The 15,691-nt window shown below is 32.3% G+C and overlaps 1 protein-coding gene across 1 annotated transcript; it reads left to right on the top strand.

Moving 5' to 3' along the window:
* Positions 1-3,409: 3,409 nt before the first annotated feature.
* LOC132266772 (probable vacuolar amino acid transporter YPQ3) lies at positions 3,410-6,917 on the top strand. The gene is made up of 12 exons (XM_059767756.1): positions 3,410-3,719; positions 3,847-3,889; positions 4,124-4,150; positions 4,519-4,617; positions 4,742-4,833; positions 5,122-5,296; positions 5,564-5,668; positions 5,773-5,868; positions 6,002-6,022; positions 6,138-6,196; positions 6,322-6,412; positions 6,690-6,917. Exons 1-12 carry the CDS (start codon positions 3,481-3,483, stop codon positions 6,795-6,797), a joined length of 1,155 nt encoding a protein of 384 aa, XP_059623739.1. The 5' UTR covers positions 3,410-3,480; the 3' UTR covers positions 6,798-6,917.
* The last annotated feature ends 8,774 nt before the right edge of the window (positions 6,918-15,691 follow it).

The raw sequence follows: 15,691 nt of genomic DNA, 5'->3' as shown, positions 1-15,691 counted from the left end.
TTTTTTCATTTTGAATCACTTGAAATGAAAATCTTCACTTGCAAGTAGAGCTTCGATGATTCTTGAGACTATATATTTAGCTGTCAGTAGTAAAGACTCATCCAGTGTATTGTGCACGAGACTTATTTGAGTCGTACAAGCTGACTATATGTTCATGCATACACAATGCTTACCGTAAAAAATAGGGGTACAATTTGGGTTGAATAATTTAAACCTAACCCCGAGCCCAATCCAATTTTTTACGTACTTGGGTAATCATTTTTATAATTAGGATTGGGATTAAAAAATTTTAACCCAAATTTAATTAGGGTTGGGCTTGGATTGAAGTGCTAGTAATCCGAACCCGCTAACCCGAGTCAACCCGAACCTGAATTCTAATATTATTTTCATATATATAATATTTAAACTTTGATTACTCTTCTTTTTCAACTTTCTTTTTTTTTTGTTAAATCTTAACTTATTGTATGTTAACATTTAGGAGAATTAGTTTTCTAAAAATTTGTTTAGAATTTATTAAAAATTTACAAAAAAAAAATTTAAAACTTCTTTCTTAAGAGTAATTTAATCTAAAACTAATTCAATATCATATTAAATTTTTGATATAGCAATCAGTAGTATGAGTAACTCGAATTAACCAGTAATATGAGTAACTCGAATTAACCCAAAATTTTATTCCGAAATCTAACCTTGAGTTGTAAGTCCGAATTTGAAAGTAAAAGGACGGGTTGAGTTCAGGTTGAAAAGTTAAGGTTGAGGATATGGTTAGGGTTGGACTAATACTTAGCATTTTATATGATGGGTTGAGCTTAAATTATATCTCAAATCTGCTTAAATTACAACCCTAGTTAAAAAGAGTCCGATGCATAATGCCCCCGGCCACTCAATACTAGTAGGACCAAATTTAAAGAACCATCCTACCTTGGCTAAGATTATCTTGTCGTTTGATTGGTATGTTAACATTTGGGTTGGATAACCCGAACTCAACTCGAGGCCAACCTGATTTTGTACGAACCTGGCTAATCATTTTTATAATTAGGGTTGGATTTGGGTTAAAGTGCTAGTAACCCGAGCCAACTCGAACCCGAATTCTAATATTATTTATATATATATTTTTACTTTTAAATACATTATATATAATATTTAAACTTATATTTTTTTTTTTCTTTTTTTGGTTATATCTTAACTTATCGGTATGTTAACATTTAAGAGAATTAATTTTTTTTTAAGTTATTCTTCTTCTTCTTCTTCTTTTTTTTTTTTTTTGAAAGTTAAAGCAATTACTCACACACCCTACCTCCACCGAGGTTCGAACTCCCGACCTCTCTTTTAGGAAGAAAGGGGTAATTCCGCTGGGCCAATTGGTCCTTTAAATAATTTAATCTAACACTATTCAATCTCATATTAAAATTTCGGTATAACGATTAGCTATACAAGTAATATGAATTAACCTAAAATTTTAATCCAAAATCTAATCCCAAGTTACAAGCCTTAATTTAAAAGTAAAATGATGAGTTGAGTCCAATGCATAGTACTCCTGGCCACTAAATACAGGTAGGACCAAATTTAAAGTACCATCCTACCTTGGCCAAGGTTATCTTGTTGTTTGATTTCATGAATTTGGATATTATAACGGGTATGTTCAAAGAATTGTTGTATATAACATCCTTCCTTGATAAGATTGCCTTGTCATTTTTTTTTTTTTTCCTCAAATTCGCTCAATCCATCCGAATTGCAATCCTAAGTAAAAAGAGTCCAATGCATAATACCCTTGGCCACTCAATACCAGTAGGACCAAATTTAATGTACCATCCTACCTAGGCCAAGGTTATCTTGTCGTTGATTTCATGAATTTGGACCTTATAATGGATAAGTTCAAAGTAGTGTTGTATATAACACCCTTCTTTGATAAGGTTGCCCTGTCATTTTTTTTTCATTTGCTATTATTTGATCCAACGAAATCAGTCAAGAAAAAAGTTATGACAGCACCAACTTCAAAAAAAAAAGACTCCATAATATTTAATATAGATCTTCACCATCTATTCACGGTGTTCTTCAATTCATTGTTACTTTAAATGGTGAAGATGATGTTTATTGTGAGCTAATACTAAGTTAATTAAAAATAAAAATAAAAATAAAATATGCAAAAAAAAAACTTAAGAATTATTCAATATTAGTTTATGTCAAGTGCAATTAAAAAATATTAAAATGAGGTAAGTTCAGTGCAAAGACGAAGAAATTCATGGTTAAATCTTGAAAAAATCAAATTTATGTAATTTTACTTTTACATAAATTCGTTGCAATAGTTATACAGAGTTACAGAGTTAATGGATGATGAGTGATAATTAAATATCTTCAAATCAATAATTAGTGGAATTAGGAAGTTAAATGTTAATAGAAAAAAATAATAATAATGCTGATGAATTTTGAATACGAGCCAGAGGCCACCAACAATACACACCATATACGGTTGAGATAGCACAACACCTGCACTAATAAGATATATTTAAATAAGCCAAAAAGATATAATAATACTAAAATGTCTTATCTTCTCATTCTTTAACATATACAAATCCACACACTACACACACACGATGTGCACATTATCGCTAGCATATTTTAACACAAGGATCCAAGTCATTGCTGGCCGTTGATTCCTCTTCACATTTACAACCGTCGAGAGAGACTGGATTTTATAAATTAGACCCTTGTAAGCAATTTGCTGTTTAGAAATGTTTGGTCCACTGACATACGACAATTCAACCAACCAATGGGGTACATGACCCTTCAAAATTAATATGGGATAGTTCAAAGAATCCACCACAAGAATATGCGTCCTACACAAATATATATATATATATAGGATGATAGATATAATATGAAGCATAAAATGAAGAATATGCCGACCCTTGCACGGCCACTTCCTGCCATGCTACATTGTTACTTGTTTTAGCAAACAGTTCAGTGCTTGGATAGCCAAACTCAGCAATTAATTTCTGCTCATTTAATGTACTGAATTTAATCATGTTATTAGAAAGTAACTTCATACAAATGAGGGTCACTTAAAGTCAGTGACAAGACTTCAACACTTAAAATTCAAAACTATATAAAAAAATTTTATTACTTCTTTTTAAATTTTATAAAACAATAATTCAGAACACAAATGGGATAGAAATTGGATGGTTTCATCTCAAATCTTTTCATTTTTTACGCGTCAATAATACCACAAATAAAGATTATGATTATTCAACAACTCAATCTAAAACCAAATTGAATTTGCAAAAAGAATTGGAAAGCAAAACTTATGCGGTGCAGCGGTGGCGACACGTGGGTCCCAATAATTCCCAAGAGAGTCGATCAACTTTCAACTCTCCCTCCCTTTAAATCCACATTCAACCTCACCAATTAACTACATCACTAGCTCCTAGCTAGAGAGAGAAACAGAGTAGTGTGTGTGTGTGTGAGAGAGAGAAACAGAGAGACATGAAGCCCTTGGGGAATCCACTTGCTTATTGTGTGAACGAGAGGAAGCCTTGTGTGGGATGGGTTGATAAAGCTTTCAAGGACTGTCTGTGCAATCTGAGCGATGAAATCTCTTTCGGATTAGGGCTTGTGAGTCTGGTTTGCTGGGGAGTTGCAGAAATTCCACAGATCATCACCAACTTTCGCACCAAGTCCAGCCATGGAGTCTCTATTTTGTTCCTCCTCACTTGGGTCGCTGGGTAATTTGTCCTCTTCTAAGCCAAACTTGGTTCACATTTAATACTAAAATTTGTTTAATTTCTCAAAACTAACTTGATTTGTCTCTTTTGAATACTAATTAATTTTGTTGTTTTTTTCTTAGTGCAGTGACGTTTTTAATCTAGTGGGTTGTTTTCTTGAGCCAGCAACAGTAAGTCATCTTCTTTTTTGGTGATATGTATATTAATTTTGGTAGATATATAATGATAATATAGTTTAAAGTGATCAACCCGAAGCAGTCTCAGGCTCAGAGCCATGTTGCTTTGCAGACTAGAAACATCATGACAGTGGACAGCTCTCTCTCTCTCTCTCTCTCTATATATATATATATATATATATTTCTGTCTCATTACTATTTTTTTCTTTTTTCATGTCGTGGATGCAGTTGCCTACCCAGTTCTACACAGCTTTGGTAATTTCACTTTCTTGTTTCATAATTATATATATATAAAAAGAGTCATGTCGTACATTATTTTTGAAACGAAAGGGATATATATTTAGTTGTATGACATTTATATTTGTCATACCATTTATCTAAATATATACTCTTTCCGTTTAAAAAAACTGTATGACATAACTCTTTTTAGAATGGAGGAAATATTTAGCTCAATACACTATACACGAGACCTCACCATTACGGGTTCTAAATGAGGTTACACAATCTTGTGTTCGTTATTGTTTTTAGTTTTGAACTCGTGATTTTCATATACATAACTTGTGTTTTTTTAATGGATGGATACTAATTTTAATTCAAGCTTCTTTGTATATATATTTTTGTAGCTTTACACGACGAGTACCATAGTGTTAGTGTTGCAGAGTTTGTACTATGATCACGTGTATAGATGGTTGAAAAGCCAAAGGATTGAAGTTAATCAACCGGTACAATTTTAATTAGTCTGATTTATATTCCTTTTATGCATAATTGCCTATATTTATGTGTGTATAATTTTTATTTGAAGACACACAATTTCTATAAGGTGGTTAACAAAATATGTTTTCACAGGTTGAAGAGGTCAAAGAACCCTTGAAACCTCAAAAGTCAGCTGAGTCAGGAATTCCCATCACTGGTGGCACACCTAAAGCATTTTACTACACGTGCGTGTATATTTGTGTGTGTGTATATATATATACAGATGTAGATACCTCAATATTGATATATTTGTTGATTTAATGATAGTCCCCACTTGAATTTGAACCCAAATTACATTCTTATAGTCTAGTGGGTTGATTTTCACTTTCTGTTGTGCACTAGATCGTTCCGTTCCACAAACGGTATTGGATTCAAATGATTTATGTTTATTCAAACTATTTTCGATTCCATGCTACCGAACATAGTATTTTTTGTTCGGCTTTTCCTTCGATGCTGACAAATTAATTTTGTAGATCGGCGAGATCGTTGGCGAGCAGCAGCACTCCACCTATTCGATCTTATCTAAGGGCTGCTCAAAGTGGTCCCTCAGCCATGGGACTTGACAACGACTCATCGTCCGAGGATGAAACAACTTTTCAATTTTCGTCCAACAAAAGTATTAGCCAGCCTAAGACAATACCACGATCTGTGAGTCTCTAAATTAAGATTTTATTCCCAGTTACCAAGTTAGTCATCTTAATTAGACATGAAAATATAATAGTCTCTTATAATTGCCTCAATTTTATTTTATTTTATTTTACATTTTTTAAAACTGTTTTTAAAAAACTGAATAAAACATGTCACGTATTAACCTATTAAAAAACACCGAGGCTCAAAAAAGAGCAATGTTTTGGTATGTGAAATAATTCACCCTTTTTCTTTTAGTAATATATGTCATTGTATATATATTTTCAGGCTGGTTATGGAGCATTCCTCGCTGCGTCGGCCAATTTGCCCAAAGGGAGTATGGCTTTGATGGAAGTTTACGTCGGATTTAGTACTTCAAGAAGACTCCTACATGTATAATTGATATTGATTGCAAAAGAAATAATATTGATCATGAATTTTATAATATCAAGTATTTCAAATGTGCTTATTTCTTGGATTCGTTGTGTTGCTTGCAGGAACATGGGGAAGAGAGCAATGCCTATGGCCAATTGTTGGGATGGATGATGGCTGCTATATACATGGGCGGTCGGATCCCTCAAATATGCTTAAATGTAAGTAGCAATTTGAGTCCGGTAGACTAAGTGTGTGCGTGTTTGCTTGAACTTTCAAATATATATATATATATATATATATATGATATCTTTCAACTTTTATCTAATAGAAGTTTCATTTGTTCATGACCAGATTAAAAGAGGGAGTGTGGAGGTGATTCTCTTACTATTGGATTATTTAATTTATTCAAAGCATAAATGATTAATTTACCTTGTAGTGCTTAATTAATTGAGGAACTTAATTAACATCTCGTTTGAATATTGTATAGGGCTTGAATCCTCTTATGTTCGTCTTTGCACTCATTGCTAATGTCACTTATGTTGGAAGGCATGCTCTCTCTCTCTCTCTCTCTCTCTATATATATATATATATATATATGCATGATTAATTATATATATTTATGTATGTATATATGTGTGTGCGCGCTCTAATTCTTGTGGAATTTGATGCAGCATTGTTGTAAGGACCACTGAATGGGAAAAGACTAAAGCCAACATGCCTTGGTTGCTGGATGCTGTAGTTTGTGTGGGGCTTGACTTATTTGTATCCTTCTGCTTATTCTTTTTGTTCATTCACTCCCAAGGTTTCCTAATTATGTTTAAAGTCGTGTTAATATTATATATATACATAATAGTAATTAGGTGCAGTATAGTACTATTACGACCTTTCACATCACGTACACACATGTGATTAGGATGCAGTACGTATCGAACGATATATGGACTCATACATATATATATATATGTGTGTGTGTGTGTGTTCATATATTATTGATATTGTTTCACACTTCCACTGTACACCTTAACAAACACCACAAAAGATACTGTTGCAGTACATCTACTACAGATACATGCACAAGAAGACTACAAGTGGGACAGAGGACTGTGGACACTACTATAAAAAAGCGAATAAAGACATTTTGTACTGACTGCTTTTTTTAATTTGAGATTTAGAGGTCTAGTCTTTGGATAAATAAATTATTTACTATATCTTGCTGCTAACTTTATGTAATATTTGTTCTTTTAATAATATGCTTCGTGTATGATGATTTTGATGGGTTTGGTTGCATTTGGAAGTCAGAGAAAAGTAAATACATAACTCAAGGGAGTAGTGGGAAAATTGGGAACAATTTCTATTATTATTATTATTTTTTTTTGGGAAGTTTAAAAAAATAAAATAAAAATGGGAATACTACTTTATTGCATATCAATTTTCAAATAGGGAGTCATTTTACCCCTGAAATTGAGCTCTAGTTGTTCAAACATTTTCCCAAAGGATCCAATTGGAGTATTTTTCTACTCTAATAGCAAAAATTAATTATTAATTATTCTACTAGTAGAGTCGTTTTGTTTTATTTATTTGGAGTCAGCACTCCATTTTTAAAAGTAATGAGATTTTTAATTTTAATTTTTTAAATAAATAATTATTACTTTTTAAATACCACAACTACCATACAAACACATTCTCAAACAAATACAGAGAGAGAGAGAGAGAGAGAGAGAGAGAGAGATACTCCGTGCAAATTTTGTGAGGAAACCAAACATAATGACCTTGAAGAAATGCCTTGTGAGAAGCGTGAACCTATGCAGGAACTATAGTTTCTTTCAATGACCAAATTGATGTTGATATGGGTCATCTACCATTTAGGGTTGTCATAATCTAGATCGAGGTCTAAGTCTTTTGTAATTTATTTATTAAGAGGGTAGGCCAAGAGTTGCCAAAATTACTCTTTGGTTTCCCAAGTTTGCATATGAATGATGTATAACACAAAAATGTGCATAATGAACACAAAATATATAAAATAGACGGTCTTCCTGAAGAAAACAGAAGTACTCCATGGTAGAGAGAGAAAACTACAAGTTAAGTGACCTTATTGTTATGGAAAAAGTTTGTCTTAGGCCACAAAAGCAAGGTTTTTTTCTTATGTTGACATGGACCAATAATAACATGACATGTGTCAAAAATAAAAAATAAACCAGAATCATTTGAATTTTTTCACGGATCTTCAAAAAAAGGAAGAGGATTTTCTCTTGTGTGAGAGTAGCCGACTCTCCGTCTCTTTAACTTACTATTCCTTCTCTTTTCCCACCAAATCTCCATTGATACCCATTGCCCACCATCTGCGCAATTCTAAAACTCTAATATTAATTCTCTACTCCGCCAACCAACCTCCACCACCTCCACTGTTTGCCACCTCCTCTATTCCCAAACCCTAATCTTTTACATACAATCTTTAGAGATGATTCAAACAACCACATCCATTGTTTGCCATTTCTATTGCAACCCCATCTCCAGAATAACTCAAAAGGCCGACCAATTAATAAATACGTATAACTCTAGCGAGATTTATCAACACATATTGTAATCTGAAGTCAAATTAATTTCCTTAAACTCCATTGATAATTGGAGTCTTATAATTATGGTTATTTTACCATGTTTTGGCTAATTGTTTAGCTTCTTCTGTATCGGATTGCAATATGAAAGGTTTGCAATAGAAAATCTTAAACGTATAAGGGAAAAAATATATATTTCCTTTTGGATGATCGCAAAAAGGTCCAAACAATTTTTATTAAATTTTTTTTTTTTTTTTTTGACATATACCGTATTTTTATTGATCCATGTCAGTATCATAATGACATTCCTACTTATACTGCCTGGGGTAAGCATTGTTCTATTATTATATTCTTAAATGGAGTGTAATTGTATAAAAGTGAAGTCCGAAGCCTCCTTTTTATTATATATATAAATATAAGAGTCATAAGTTCTTAAAATTCCCTAACTTTTACTTTTGGTGCAAACAAGGACCTGTTGTCATTGGAGCGATTAAAAAACTATAGTGCCCTTATGTAACTGAAGAAGAAAAAAAATGTGAAAAACTAAGTAGATGTAAAATGATTAAAATGCGTCACCGTAAATATAGAGGATAGGGGTGCTATTTGCCCCAAATGTAAACATTGGGGGTGTTTTGGGGAGAACAAAAAGGTGTGTTAAGAAATATATTACTTAAAATAATCTTAAATGTGATTTTCTGACTAATTATACTAATTAAGTCAATTTTTTTTTTTTTTTTTTTTTTTTTGCCAATTTTCAAGAGTCCTGCTATTTATCCTGACAAATAAAAACCTATTATTTCACCTAGTCTATGTGGCTACCTATATGTCAAATATAATATGACCCATTTTAATATATTAGGTAATTAACTATTTGAAAAGTTGTAATCCCTTTTTCTATGTTTCATCTTAATATAGTATCTTTGTTGGGAATTAAAGTTTCAATGATCATGTATATCAAATTATATATGTGTTATATATATACACACACACATATATATCACATTGCATCTCTCTTTGGGATACTTAAGATTGCATCTCTGATTAGATTTTGCATCTCTCTTTATATATAAAAGACAGATTGTGTCTTTAATCATTAATATCTATCCATTACTTTGATAGGTATTTGTTCATTGCTATAATGATCAAAATTAATGAAGAGAAGAATTTAAAGAAAAATTGCAAAGCATTGAAAAATTGTAAAACATTTCAGTTTTATTCTAGATTTTGTACCAATCAAATTCTTATATTTGAGTACCATTAAAGTTGTTGTAGAAAAAAAAAAAAAAAAAAAAAAGAGGATGTTACGGTTATAGAAAACTAAAAAGATAACAAAAGAGAAATGAACGTATTTTATGGAAACAAACAAGAGTATACTAATTTAAGTTGGAGTTTTAGAATAATACATCATATTTTTATATTTGTCGGTTTTAAGTTGGGATATTAAAGTAGTCAATAATATCATTTTCCTTTTTTCAAATTTAACGGACTTATATGAAAGTGCTAATTATAAGAAAAGCATTGTAATATAAAAACATTTTAAAAGAAAGTTTTGTAATTTAAAAACATTTACAATAATCTTGTCTTTCTTCCTCTTTTTTTTTTTTTTCTTTTGACGTGGAACCCTCGCAACCACCCACCCTTTGGACATGTAACTATCAAGTAAAACACGGCTGCCGACGCTGGCCCCACATTATAAGTAGCAAGGTAAGTCGAGAGTAATAAAGGAGAAGGGAAGGCTCGAACTCTGGCCATTGATAGCCAAAGCCCTCACCTTACCAACTCATCCAAGCCCTCGGGGGCCCTTAATTTGTGTTTTCCGCCCATATTTGGAGAGATAAAAATTTGTGAAAGAGGAAGGATGACTCATCCTTCCTATTTTCTCTTGTCTCTTTACCTCCTTTATACCAAACAAAAAAAATTTATTTCTTCTTTCCTATCTTCCATCCGCCCCTCTTCCTTTCTTCCTACTAAACAGAGTATAAAAAAATAAGGGTATTATTTGCCTAAAATGTAACCCTAAATATAATTCTTATTTTAAGTTTAAGAAAAAAAAAAAAAAAAAAAAAGCTATCTTATGGACCTATGGTGGACTTAAAGGCCTTAACAATGGGCCAACTTTATGTATATATTGAAAACACCATTTCTAGGGCTTCAGAGGAATGAACACCATTTCTAGGGCTTCAGAGGAATGAATTACTGGATAGAGAATTTCGGCCCTGGACTCAATTCAAAGGAAGCCCATGGGCTGAGGCCTGAAAAAATTTTAAGGTTGAGGCCCACTTCTATAGCTTGCAAAAAAAGAAAAAGACAAAAGAAAGCTAGAACAAAAACTGCTGCGCTTTTATTTTAAATAATGTCGTTCCACTGTATAATGTCTAAAAACTCATTTCAAAATGTGTAGACTAACCCAAAAAAAAAAACATGTAATGCGTGATTTTGTGGGCATTTTTAATTGTTTTATATTACTGAGTTTGTATGTATATATATTTCATATTTATATCAAAAATTTTAGAGAAAACTAAAGTTAATGTGATACCTTTTATACTTCCAATATTATCCAATAAATTTGAGAAAAAAGTTAAGAGTGGGTGAGGCACATTGTACTGTTTACAGAAATAAGAGTTTAATAGAAGAAATTGTTTTATCTCACCCTCTCAGTAAAACACTTTCTTCTCATCCAATCAACTTCTGAAAAAATTAATAGAAGAAATTCCTCTCAAATTAAGTTCTTTGCAATTTTATCACATCAACCAATTGGATTTCAAAAATCATTATAGTTTTTCAATTAGTTAATTGAAAATTTCAGCTGATCATATATATATCTATATATATATGGATCCTTTACACACAACGAAGGACAAACAGTAACAGATGATGCTATTACGCAGTTTTCAACAGCAGAGAGCGTATGGACTTGTGAGTTGTAATTTCTTATTGAGAAAGGGCAAGTGTGTAATTTCAATTTTTATTTAGACTATTTAAATTATAAATTGCATTTTCCTTGTAAGCAATTATATAATGACACTTGATATTCTCTCTCGCACAGTACCGTTATCACTTAGTGTTTATGTATTAGCTGCATATTCTCTCCCATGCACTGGCACGCGACTTTATTATTCAAACAAATTGTTTTTTTAACTCAAATAATTTTGAAGACATACAAATTTAATGATAACTAATTAAAAAGAAGAAAAATAAAATAAAATAAAAAACAAAGAGAAAAATGATTCATGCCTTTAGTGTTCTAATGCTTATTAGTGATTTAAGTGTATCAAGACTAGAATCTTTGCCATTGTATGATTCACAATCAGCGCTAAATAAATTGTTATATGTAACACACCCCCACACAAACCTTAAGGATGGCAAGGTTCATATATGCGGGATGAGGCCTATTTTTTACAAGGGTCATTTGTTCTACGTCGAATTCGAATGAAAAAGTGATTAAGTATAAATGGATGGATATGTAGTTATCAAACAACTTGAACTTTCGGATAAGTGTGTGAGATATATTTTTGTCAATTGGCATATTTCGGTAACAAAACAAGTCCTAGTCGAGTTGTAAGTTCAGTTACCATATCAGACTTGACATTGACTGTGGAATTCAGAGGTTGAACAGAAGAGGAAAGTACTGTTGATCATCGAAAAGGAAAGAACAACACATTAGGACATCGTTTTTCACTTAGGACACAATTACCTATATGGTATATGTTCAGAGTTACCAAAATACAGAAAATCCAAGTGTCAGTTGGATTCTGTCTAGTGGGAACCGGTTGGAGAAATGGGAACCGGTTGGAGAAATGGTAGCCAAAGACGTCGGAAAGGTTTCTGACCTTCTTGAACAGGTAGCCGATTTGGGAACCAGTAGCTCTTGAACCGGTAGCCAATTTGGGAGCCGGTACCAAAAGTCCTGACAGCATTCGAACTTTCAGTTTCCTGTTCTGCTTAATCCCTTTTTGATTCCACTTTCCTTCTAAAGTCTTATGCATGAGATTTCCTTTATTTTATGAAGGAATAGGACTTTGCAAACCTCTATATAAACCATGTCATACACAAGGTTTAAGTGACGGCTTTTAATCATTATTCATATATCATACAAAGCCTTAGGAAGAAACCATCTCTGAACATTGAGAAAATCTTAAGGTCTTTACCTAAAAGATTTCAGATTAGGGTTGAAACCATCTCTGAACATTGGGATTTGACTACTTGTCAAGTTGATGAGATAGTAGGTTCATTAAAAACTTTTGAGATGCAGAATTTTGATTTAGGTCAAAAGGAGAAAAATCTTGCATTGAAATCTACACAGGTTAAGAATTCTATGGATGACAACTCTAATGATGATCTTGCATTCTTGTCAAGACAATCCAGTCAAATTTTGCAGAGATAACAGAGGAGAAGGAATAGCAACATGGCTAATCCTCAAAACTTTGACAAAACATCAAAGTTTAGGTTTAATGAAAAGAAAGTAGAAAAATCCAAAGAAACTGAATTCGTATGCTGGAATTGTGGCAGCAAAGGCCATACATCCACTCTTTGTCCTAGTCCTAAGAAAGAACAAAATGATAGGAATAAAGGGAAAGCAATGAAAGTTTCTATGTCTGAAAATTCTACTTTAAGTGATAGTGATTCTCCTCAAGATAATTCTAATGATTATTCTTATGTAGTTTTTCTTGATAGATGTCCTCATGTTGTGTCTTTATCTTATTCTGATATTTCAGATAACGAAGCTAATGAAGTTCATGATGAACAGGTACAAGAGGCTGAAAAGGTCGATAAAAGGTTGAAGAAGATGGTCAAAGAAACCATTGAAGTTAAGCAGGCAATCAATAAGCTAGCAAAGGAGCTTATCCAAGCAAAAGGAGAGAATGAAGATATAAAGAAACAGATTGATGAAGGAAAAAGGAAAGCTTTTGAAGCGATTCTGTCATCACTGAGCTTGAAAAACAGATCATCATTCTGAAGGATAAGGTAAGTATTGCTAACTCATTGAAGGAATGTCTGGCTTTGAAAAATAATTATCTTGAAATTGCATTGAAATCTGAACAGGATAAATTGAAAGGATTCAATTTGAGTCACAACAGTTTGAATAAGATAATCAACATGGGTAAGGATGTGAATGATAAAACAGGGTTAGGGTTTGTTAAAGGTTTGTCTGGTAATCAAGGTAAAACAAATTTTGTTAAACATGCTGTTATGCCTAAACCATGTTTGTCTGATGCATCACATTTTAATATGTCTTGTGTGCCTAAATTGTTGCATTGCACTTTTTGTGGAAAGAATGGATATAAGTATAACTCATGTATTCACAGGAAAAAGAAAGACTTCACTAAAATTCATTCTCAAAATTCTTATGCTAAGAAAAAGGGGCGTTCTAGGAAGAAAAAGAATTTGACACCTAAGTTTTCTAAAGCTCATGTTTTGCCTAAGAAAGAAGTAAAGATTGTTAAAGAATTTCAAGAGTTGAGAGTGAGAACTGTTTGGATCAAAAAGTTTGATTTGATGAAGTATATGCCTGTTGAGTCCTTGGAACAAGTTTCCAAAAGGACTTCACCTTCAAACTAAGTCTTATGAAATTCAGTGATCATGGCTTGTGGTTAAAAGAAATTTGTGTTGCCATTGGATCACTTGCTAGGGTTTGGTTAGGGTTTTGAGTTTTTTTATCATAATCTTCATGAAATATCTGTGAAAATTCTTTCATTGAATTTATGATCTATCTTGAATGCAAATTTGGATATATGATTTTTGATTAAAAATAGATTCTTGGCTTGTAATCTATACAATGAAAGTTCATTTGCATTGATTAAGGGATGCTTAGATTTAAATCTCTTAAGTTTATAACCTTTTGTGCACTAGTCCAAATCTGAAAAATTTGATTGAAAATCTTTAATTTGTTTACTAGGGTATATTAATCATAAAAGTTATAAAGGTTATTGTTTAAAAAAAAAAAAAATAGGAGCTTTAAAAACAAAATGGAAAAAAAAAATTCAGCTTGAAAAAGAAAAAAGAAAAAAATGTTGAATTCTCTGTTTAGGAAAAGGCTACCTATTGAGATTTGGTCGAAAGCTCCCATGAGACTTTGAAGTGGAGCTAAATGAGTAAAAAGAAAGGTGGAGACAAGTTGAATTGGGGAATTGTTGTATGCTCTTTAGAGTGAAAGCCACCTAATTTAGAAAAATTGCTTAAAGACAATCTTATCTTGATCTTTTCGATCAATATGGTTTAGACAATGATTTATTGATAATTGATTGGAAATTGATGAGATGGATTGCACACACACACTTGAACTTGTTAGATTGATTTCTAACTATTCCATTAATATTTGTAAGTGAAAATTCATATTGTGATTACTTCCTGAGAATTGAAATTGACTGACTACTTTGTGGTGTCAAGAATTTGTGTTCATAGATATCTCAGATAATTCTCTGGAAAATTGGATCAGGTGTGGACGTGAAAGACTTTGGATGACCACTCAATGATTTGTGTTTAGTTTTATTTTTTTTAAAAGGAAAAATAAAAAAAATGAAAAAAAACTGAAAAAATTCAAAAAGATTTTTTCTTTTTGGATTAGTTTGTTTAGAAGTTTGATTTGATCATTGAGTGTTTCACAAAGTCAAAGAAAAGAGTTCTGAAAATCTTCAAGTTAAGAAACCATACTGTCCATTACCTACCAGTCCCCTGGCTTCTACCGGTTCTCAGTTAAAACCTTCGAGGTTCAAGTTTCTGGAGGCTTGCTACCGGTTCAACAATGGTTCAAACCATGTTGAAGTCACTACCAAGTGGGAACCGGTTCCCACTTTGGCAACCGGTTCCTAGCAGCGAGATTGCAATTAAAAAGAACCGTTTAGCATATGGTTGGGCATTGCTTCATACCCATTTCTCTCTCTAGATTATATGCACTTTCTCTCTTTATATTGCTCACATATATACATCATATATATTGGCATGTGCTTGCATCATTCTCATCATATATTGCAAGATGACAAAGAATCATTCAATTGAACTTGAGAATTGAAGATTGAAGCATAGAAGTTGAAGAGAATTTGTGGAGTTTGGGTTTGGGCTTGAAAAAGAACACTCAGAGGATTTGGTTAAGATTAAACTCTTGGGTTGCTTTGATATTGGGTTGATTATTGGGGTTTTGAAGAATCAAATCAAGCTTGTTCAAGAACAAGTGTTGAAGTTCACACTAAATGTTTGATAGAATTCCTAAGAGAAGTTGAAAGCTTCAAAGTGAAAAATTGTGTGAAGAACATGGCATCTTAATTACTCAAAGAAGCCAAAGGAAAAGGAATTGAGATTCCGAATGCTCCCAAGCAAGCTAGAACGAGTATTGTCATCGTGATGCATGTGTGATCAAACAATGGATGCAGAGTCTGATGAGGATGATGATAAGAATGATGGTGGAGAGTATTGATTTCTTTCTAACATTATTTTTGGACATATTAATGCTTGATATTTTGTCTTGCATCATGACATTACTTTTTGCTTAGTT

The sequence above is a fragment of the Cornus florida genome, unplaced genomic scaffold, assembly GCF_030987335.1.
Source record: "Cornus florida cultivar Cherokee Brave unplaced genomic scaffold, ASM3098733v1 CherokeeBrave_3.0.0_Hap2_Chr07, whole genome shotgun sequence".
Taxonomy (NCBI): domain Eukaryota; kingdom Viridiplantae; phylum Streptophyta; class Magnoliopsida; order Cornales; family Cornaceae; genus Cornus; species Cornus florida.
This window is presented reverse-complemented; position numbering and strand designations above follow the sequence as displayed.